Here is a 9312-nt window from a genome sequence, read left to right as displayed (position 1 = left end):
TCCCAGGGTCACACAAAATAGGTTTTACTCTATCTAGCCTCATAATTCTGTGTGTCAGTGTTGTCTGTCATTTATCTAAATTAATTTCATTTTCTGAGAAATCCCCATTAAAGCAAGCAGCTCTGTAGCTCGGCCAGTAAATAGCTAGTCATTTTAAGGACCCTCTGCTGCCCCTTTTGTGAGTAGATTCACCCCAGAGAACTTTAAACCTCCTTCTGTTTGTGACTCCTCATTAGAATGTTAACTGCATTTTCCTACAGTGTTTAATAGTCCCTGAGATGACATCTTCCTAAGAAGCAGATGTTTTTGCATTAAATATCGATCACAGGGACTGCAGCTGTATAGGATAAGAATCTGATCAAATACTAGAGCAAACATGCAGCAGCCACCCTCCTGAAATCATAGGAAGGAGCCTGTGAGTGTCTGTGGCCAGAGCAACCTCCTACCCTGGACCTCCATCAGCAGTTCCTTCTCTCTCTCTTCCCAGGTCTTTTCTTCCCCCTCCCTGCCCCCGCTCCCTCTTGGGAGCTTCGTTTCGGTGGCTGCTGGTGCCGCTGCTGCTGCTGTAGCGAAGGGAGCTGTCCAGCAGCCAGCGCTCCTGAAATCCCGGCATCTCTCCATTAACCACAATGTAAGAGCAATGAGAACAGCTCTACCAAACCCAGCCCGGCAATGGAGGATGATTTATTCCAGCTAAGACAGCTGCCGTAAGTAGCAGGGGGAGACCGAGACACACAGGGATTTTTTTTAACACACTGCAGGGTGCGAATCCTAGTGATTTTTTAAATTGAAACTATTCCTGGGAAATGGCTCAGGCCACAGGAAGCAGGCCATTTTCCTAGTTTGTCTGCCCAGGTTCAGCATCCTTGACTCTCTGGAGCTGCTGTAGGGAGCTGTTTGCTTTATTAACTCACCCAATTTTTATTTTTACTTGAACTTCGGGTGGATGGAGGTGCATGTGGGAGGTGGTTATATAATCTCGGAGGGTGCAACGCATTCTAGGGAGAGGAAACATTAGCAATGCATTTGCAATGTGGATTGCATCTGTAAATAACATCGTGCCAAGGTAGGCATCTTTCCTAGCCTTCTACTTCATGCAGCCAACTGATTGCAGATCACAACATTTCTTCAAAGGGTATGTTTGCAGCGAGGGTCACTGGTGTTTGTAAACTGTGTGGTTTGAAGAAGCAGACATTGCTGCACAAGGAATGCTTGTGCATGACAAACTCCTTGCTGTTTGTACCTAAATGCTAGATCTGTGTGAAGAGCTGATAACCCCGATTGCTGGCTTTGTCATTTTGAAATGCTTTCCCTTCTTCTGAATGTGTGAGGTGTCCTTTAATAATTACATTTTCTCCATGCTTTGTTGCCTGGCTGCTTAAAACACACCCATATTTATAAAACATTGACTCACAAAGGCAGAGAATAAAGGATTGAACAGAATTAAAAATATTATTGAGATGAAGTAAATTAAATAATTGAGTTAAATGTTTAATCAGTTAGGCATATGCAATGACATGAACTTTAGGCTGTGTTGAAAACCATTTGTTATGGTGCATTCTGCTTTTCATTACAGAGAAAAGATGCATGTTTTCATTAGGCCATCTTTTTTCTATTCTGGTATTTTAATGTACTTAATAATTATCTACAGTGCCTTACAGTATTGTGGGGTCTTGCACAAAAATGCAGCTCTATAAGGTGCTTCAGTAGTGAAGAATTTCCGAGGTATGCATCAGTAAACTCATCACTGTGTTTTCCTTCTGTTTCAAATCGTTTCACAGGTTCTTTGTTCAAAAGCTGTGTTTTATTCCTTACAGTGAGGTTTGGGGCCAGGTTCTTCAGTCTTTACTCAGGGAAAACTCCCATTGAAGTTAATGGGATTTGTAGATCATTTACAATATGTTTGTACAGCATCTAGCACCATGATGCCCCAAACTGGTCACTCTTTAGGTACTACCTCAATATACTTGTTAAATAATAATAAATAATTATTAATATGTGGGGTTCAAGATCAGGCCCTTTATTAAGAGACAGGTATTTGTTAGCATATATTTTTTGTATGCAACCTTAAATAATACACTGTAAAATAGTGACATATGTTGTATGAACAATTTTCATTTATAACCCCCCCCAAAAATTGGATATGACAGGCCAGATCCAAAGCCCACTGAAGTCAATAGAAGTATGTCCATTGACTTCAGAGGACTTGGGGTCATGCCCTGGGAGTGCTGAAATTCTAGCATGTGGATTTACTATACAGATAATCGTGCTGCTAAAAATAGCAAAAATATAACAGAAAACAAGTCAATTCACTTCCCACATAATTAAGTCTGATGTTCATAAAGCTTTTGTACATAAAATATGAATGAACATTCATATTAATTGCCTTTTGATAATAAAAATCTTACTGAAGTACAACTTTCAGTATGTGTTTGCGAGCATACATGCTTTGCAGATCATATGATGACTACATATGCATTCTGTTGACAAGCTGACATTGTTATAATGACAATTCTCAAGAGAATGTAAGGAAGTTGTAAATTATTTCATTCATCTTTTAGGGCCAGCAAATGGAAATTCAAAGCAATTCTGGTTTTACTGAGGTAAAAATCCATTTGGGAGAATTTAGAATTAAATTTGCAAATGGAGTTGAGCATAAACCTGAACTGAGAACCTTTTTTATTTCTACTGACTGCAAAAATCCTTTACATATCCCACATCATTAACTGAACATGTGCTAACTCCTATTCAACTGAAGTCAATGGGAGTTTTGTCATTAACTTCAACAGGACCAGGATTTGGTCTTATATAATTAGATTTCAAATTTACAAATGCATGTATTTTAAAACAAAAAATGGATGAACATCTGTACTTCCTTTGCTTACCTGCCAAGACCTGAATCCCTGAGACCAGATGCTCTGTTTCTCCTGTTGCAGCTGTTAGCATTACTAAAGAAGTGTAAAGAATGCAAGGAATTAATGCAAGGGATGCATTATCTATGCAGTGGATCAAATCCTGGGATACCCTGAGTACCCAAAGAAGACCCCAGAATGTCTAAAAATGTTTTGCAAGTCAATTGACCAAGCAATAGCAGTGATATTTCCACACAGGTGGATGCTGGACCTTTCCACCACCCATATGCAGCAAAGATCTTAGTGATGAATGACTACAGGTGTAGTGGGAGAGATAATGTATGTGCCAGGATGGGTCAGCAACATGGTATAGTCTATGTACTGCATGATTCCACTAAACCAAAACCCTGTGCTATAGGGAAACAGCAGGCCATGTTCACTACTCCTCTCCATGGCCCGTATTAGTGGCTGTGGCCCAGTTGCACAGACAGTCTGGTGGGATGGGGTTGAGGCTCAGCCCCTGACGTTTTTTTCATGGATCAAAGTCCTTTTACGTGAGCTTTGCTGCTTCTCCAGCACTTTGCCCTGTTTTAGGTATAGTGGTATCATCAGCTCTTGCAGGAGAAATACAGAACTCGGGTCTTGCCAAATATAAAGTCTTTCACTTCACCTTTTAAAACTGTCATATGTGCATGTCAGACTGCAGCAGCTGCAGGATGCACGGATACTTGGTAGGTATTTGATGTTGTTGTCCCTTAAAGATAAGGAAAATGAAATTAAATAAGATAAAGACCATCACAGCTAATCTTTTTTCTAGGCTGAAAATATTAAGTTACTGAAGACCAGAAGAGACACAATCAAGGCTAAGATAATTTCTCAAAAAAACCCAAAAAAAACCAAAACAAAAAACCCATATTGCACTGAAATACAAGAGGGTGTGAGAGACTAAGCTGTATAGGTTACACAGGTGTTACAAAGGGTGGGGATAGAGTAAAAAGGGGTTTGAGGACTCTGTGACCTTAGATGTGCATTTTGAATAGAACTATTACAAAATATTTAGCCTTTAGCTGTATCCTGATTGTTTGGCACACACGTGAAGGTAAAAAGATGGAAGATGGATAGCTCTTGACTCTAAGTTATAGAGAGACCTGGGATACAGTTGTGACTACAGAGAGTGCCATTATGAAAATGAATATGGAAATGCTTGTGAGCAGTGTTCTGACATATACTGCAAATCCCAGTGTGATGGACTTTTACATAGGTAGACACCACAGTTTTAACTTTCTATTCTCAATTATTTTTGGTGCCACCTTGTATATAGGAGGAAAGGTAGGATAACCTTCCACTTTCATGGTAGCATACAGTGTGCATCTAAAGAGTAGGAGGCACACCTGGTGATAAGAGAGAGAATTTTGATTCCTTAATAAGTATTTGGTTGTCCAGCAGTCCAATGAAAGAAAAATGCACGAAATCTGAGACCAGGGCCATAAAACAATATCTATTTGCTAAATGATCCCTCTCATCAGAGACCATATCTTTTGAAAATACTTGAGCTTGATTCTGAAAGTTCTTTAACAGTGCACAGCAGGATGTGCAGGTTTTTTAAACTAAGTGCTCACTGCTCCTTCAGCCTCTCTCCTACTGCTGGGCAGGAGTAATTTGGCAGTTGGGCAGCAGCACTCTCATTAATGCAGGATTGGGTTCCCCTCTGCTCCCTCCTCATCACTTGATACCTTGTGCTTATTCTGCAGTTGTGCTGTGCAGGGCCAAACACTTAATGACTAGGGCTGGGAAGTGATTATTGCACATGTTAGATAATCACCTTGTACACTGAAATCAGAAATAAGTGCTGTGGCATTATGTTTTCTTTAAAAAGACCCAACTAAAATCTATTCCCCAGGATAAGTCCAAAATAATTTCCAAGAAGAGTGCAAAAAAAGTCTTTTTGATTTCCAATGGCTTTTGCCTACATGGTTATGTAAATAAGGAACTTTACTAAACATTTCCTTCTGTTTTTTGTAAACAGTGTGTAAATCACAAATCTATAAATCCGGAGATAGCACATTTATTCTTCATTTGTTTTACTACAGTTACACGTATCTCCATTTTGTTGTGTGTTGTGAACATTTATAGTCCTGAGCAAGTCTCCTTTCTGAAAGCAGCTTTATCCCAATGGGATCTATTTCTAAAATAATTGTACATGAATAAAAATGCCAAAATCTTGACTGCTTTTCTTTGGGGAAAACCTGAAGAGGCTAAAGTTCAAAATGGCAGGCAATTATAGTAGTTTCTCATTGCTATATTTCTCAGTTGTGAATTTATCTTTTCTGGGGCAGTCTATAGGAATCATCTAAAATTATGGATCAAGGGTTCAAAATTTTTTCTATGCATATAACAACAGCAAAAGAAGCTACCATATATTTACAACGTCAAACTTTCTAGAAATGAAGTATTTGATTGTATGCAAGAAAAGTAAAATACTGCTTGATATCTGTTAACATGCAGAGACTTTCACTGTGGTTCTTTGCTCTGCTGACTAGGCTCACAAATGGGGTTACTTTTTAGGGAGCCAGGATGAGAGGAAACAGAGGGCCAACTGCATGAAAAACTTTCTGGACCTGTTTCTTTGCTGGTTGTTGGTGTGATCAAAATGCCCAGTAAACCTTTACGGCAGTGTTGTAGCAACCTGTACAAGCAGTCTTAATCCCTAGAACAATCTTGTTCTGCTGCTGCATCGAGTAGAAGAGGCTACTAGGCTCTCTTCCCCCCACAAGTAATACCTGCACAACTCAGGGAAGATTTTGTCCCATCAACTCAGCGCAGGGCCAAATACTCAAGTCCTTACTTGGTTTTTACTCATTCCTTACTCAGGCGAGTCCCTGGAAGTATGCCAAAATAAGGAGTGAATAAAGACAGAGTGAAAAACCAAGTAAGGACATCTGGATTTGGTAAGTAATGTTTGATGTTTTCAGCCTAACTGTTTACATTGATTATAACCCTACTATCCACATAAATTAAGATTAACAAAATGACTGGCCAACATAAGTGTGCCCTGAATCCTCTGAGGTGCTGAGATCTCGTACACTTCAATGGGAGTTGAAGATTCCCCACACCTTGAAGGAGGTAACCAGTCACAAGATTGGACCTCCATTCCATATATGTGGTCTAACTTAATAAAATTACAAGTGTATTAAAATAGTTTGCTCCCTGTCACAATATCAGAAGATGAATCTGAAGAGCAACCAAATGAATAAGTATTTTGCTTTACATATAGTTGTTCACGTTAACAGCACAGAATTGATAGTTATTTTCTGCTAGGGATTTTCTTTCTGGCTACCTGTCTGTCTGTCTACATGCGTACAGGCACATGGATTAAATAAAGTTGTGTCATTTAGTTTCAAATGTGTTGTCCTTGTTGTAGAAATGGGCTGCATTTAATTTAATTTTCTGTATTGTTTTCAGAAGATTGATTTGTGTCCCAGGGGACAAGAAGAAATCTTGAAATTTGGCAGGTAGCTAAACATTACATAATGAAGCAGGATTCATAAAATCATTCAATATTAGAAAACAACTGGCTAATCTGCACAAAATTGACTACTTTCTTTTTTCTAGATGATCACTATGATAGATCTGTGACTACAAATCTGATTGCTTTTACATGCTACTGTTTTAAATTGAGTTTGTGTCTTTAGCATTATGAAATTGATTAAAGATTTTTATTCAAATAAATAATTTGAATTAAAGTAGTTGTGTTATTTGTGTGCTTCTGGAACCTCAATATAGTAGGTGAAGTGATGAATGATAATTTTTAAAAATGAACCGAGGGATGCTAAATGGCTAGCGAGATTGGTAATGTGACAGCCTTTTACATTTGGTCACTACCTCACATTCATCCCAAGTCAGTTGTGAAAGTGAATGGATATTGTTATTCTCTGATGGCTGTAAGGTACCCTATGTGAAATAACTTGGTGATTCTCATTTTGGTTTCCAGTAGTCAAGTGTCTGTATTTGCCACCATAATCACTTCTAGGTGGGTCGTGCCTTGCTGGCAATCTCAGCAATAAGGCTGAGGATTGAATGAGTCCTGAAAATTGAACTTCCTTCTCACTTTCAGAAGGTGGTCCTTCCAGTTCAGGGTTGAGATCAATTTGTAGGAGATTGTGGGGATATTTTCCCTTATGCGACGCATGTTACACCTACTCTGTGAACAGACGACTTCAATCTCCAGTGCGGTCAAACGGGCACTTTTTTGCCTGCACTAGGTTCATACACTCGTTTTTGTTTTGTCAAAAAGTGACTTTATGCAGTGTTAACTGTATATGCAGCAGCCCTATACTTTGAGTCAATTGGCATTAAGAAAACTTTTACTTTGCTGCCTATAAGATTAAAACTTGTAAATGGTTAATACAAACATTGAATTCAAGGCATCACTAATGGTCTTTAAAGCCTTGACTGATATGTGATCTGGATATCTGATAGCTCACCTCTTGTTTTCAGATCGGCTGGGAAACATCCACTTTCAGAACCTAAATATGAATGCTTAACATTTCAATGGCCAACTCTGTGATTTCAATCAGGTGGTTAGATATCCAAATGCTCACCCATTGTAGATGCCAAAGGGAGGGAGACAACAGGAGCGTAGTTTTAAAATTAAGGTCTTCCATGTCTGGTGGCTGGGCTCACACCTCAAAGCATGATACAAGACACATTTGTTTTGCTTAGTATTTGATTAATTGGCTTTGGTTTGTGTTTTAATCTCAAAGAGTCCTGCTACCACAGCAACGGGCACTATAGAAGTTAGAAAAATAATAGTTAATAATAAAGCAGAACTAAATGAAGCTTCAGCAAATCCTATTACTATCAGAGAAAAGACCCACAGGAGCCTTTACTCTCATTTCTCTATTCTTAGGGTGGTCAAGTTTCGCCGCACAGGGGAAAGTTCCAGGTCAGACGAAGATGCCCTTTCCGGAGAGCATGAAATTCAGATTGAAGGTGTTCGGACAGAGCTAGAGGCTGTAGAGCTAGAGGATGGAGCTGCAGTGCCAAAGGAATTTGCCAATCCAACTGATGGTAAGCAGGACTCTTGTTCTCCTCTTAGAAAAGAGATGTGGCTTCTACATTTCTTTCAGACTGCAGCCAAGCCTGAGCCTACTGGGTTTAGAGAACTAGAAAACCTGCAGGTCAAAGTGATAAATAACAATAGGGATTCATTATGAGACAGCGGATAGGTCACCAATTAACTAAACTGTCTTCTGAGGGGGTTGGATTGTTTGCTTGTTTTGATGTTATCAGAACCGGAGCCAAAGCAAATCTCACACCTAAATTTAGGGGATGGTCCAAGTATGAACCCAGAGCTGGATCCAAATTTTCCAAATCCTTCCTGTCTTCATAGCTTGCCAAACCAAAACTCTGGATCCAAACACTCCAAAATTATGGACTGTTCAAGATCTGGATCTGAATTTGGGATCTTCAACCCATATCTAGATATTGTAGGTTTCAGAGTAGCATCCGAAGAAGTGGGCTGTAGTCCACGAAAGCTTATGCTCTAATACATTTGTTAGTCTCTAAGGTGCCACAAGTACTCCTGTTCTTCTTTTTTTGTAGATATTGTAGGTTATATGGCAATACAACTGATATTCTTATAAGCTCAGATGAGTCAAAAGGTCAAATAAAAGCATATTTAGGATTTATTGCTTGATCCTGATCAGTGGGTTGGACTGAGCCCTCGCAGTGCTGTTTCAGGAGGATGGAGGATAGTTAACTTGGTATGTTAATTTTGTAGAATATGTTCAATACGCGATGGCTTAAAGCTGATGGATCTGACAGTGGTTTGGTAGCCTGCATGACACGAGTTGATGCATATAGTTGAGTACTGAGTGGAATTGCTCCTTAGCCTCTTTGTTCGGGGCATTTCAGCAATGAATACTAAATGTGCACATTTTTCTTTAGGTACGTGATTATTACCTTTGGATAACACAATATAAATGTGGCTAATTTAATTCAAAATGTTCTGTTGACCTAGTATTAACAATCACAGTGTAGCTGGATATTTTTTGCTCATCCACTTCTGTTCAGTATTTTTCCTTGCCCTTTCCCTCCACATCTCTCTCCATATCCATAATGGGAAGAACATATCACCAGTCAGGAACACCATGGCCTCAGGAGGGGAAAGACTGGAGAATTACCTGTTTGCTACCAAAAAAGCACTTTTACTGCCTTTGTAGCCCTCCATCCTCCTTGGAACTGGGTCTTGGGTCACCACATCTTTTCTCTGTTTGAGAGGGCTGGATAACTTCCCTTTATAACTGATCACTGCTGCTCCTAAATCATCTTGCAGAGCTCACTAGAGCAGTAACACATAGCCTGAGGATGAAGCCTCTGCAGTGTTTCTGGCTCCCACTGGCCCAAAGGGAGAAACTGAGCTGAGCATTCCAGCTTTTGTCTGCTGGGACAATTACCA

General features: G+C 39.5%; 1 protein-coding gene across 1 annotated transcript in view; it reads left to right on the top strand.

The window, feature by feature from the left end:
• The first annotated feature begins 569 nt into the window (after positions 1-569).
• SVOP (SV2 related protein) overlaps positions 570-9312 on the top strand; it is a 34770-nt gene continuing 26027 nt past the window's right edge. The window contains exons 1-2 of the mRNA XM_054006293.1: positions 570-707; positions 7762-7922. Coding sequence (XP_053862268.1) covers positions 673-707; positions 7762-7922 — 196 coding nt within the window. The 5' untranslated portion in view covers positions 570-672. The remainder of the gene's footprint in view (positions 708-7761; positions 7923-9312) is intronic.

The sequence above is a fragment of the Malaclemys terrapin genome, chromosome 16 (genome assembly GCF_027887155.1).
Source record: "Malaclemys terrapin pileata isolate rMalTer1 chromosome 16, rMalTer1.hap1, whole genome shotgun sequence".
Lineage (NCBI taxonomy): Eukaryota > Metazoa > Chordata > Testudines > Emydidae > Malaclemys > Malaclemys terrapin.
This window is presented reverse-complemented; position numbering and strand designations above follow the sequence as displayed.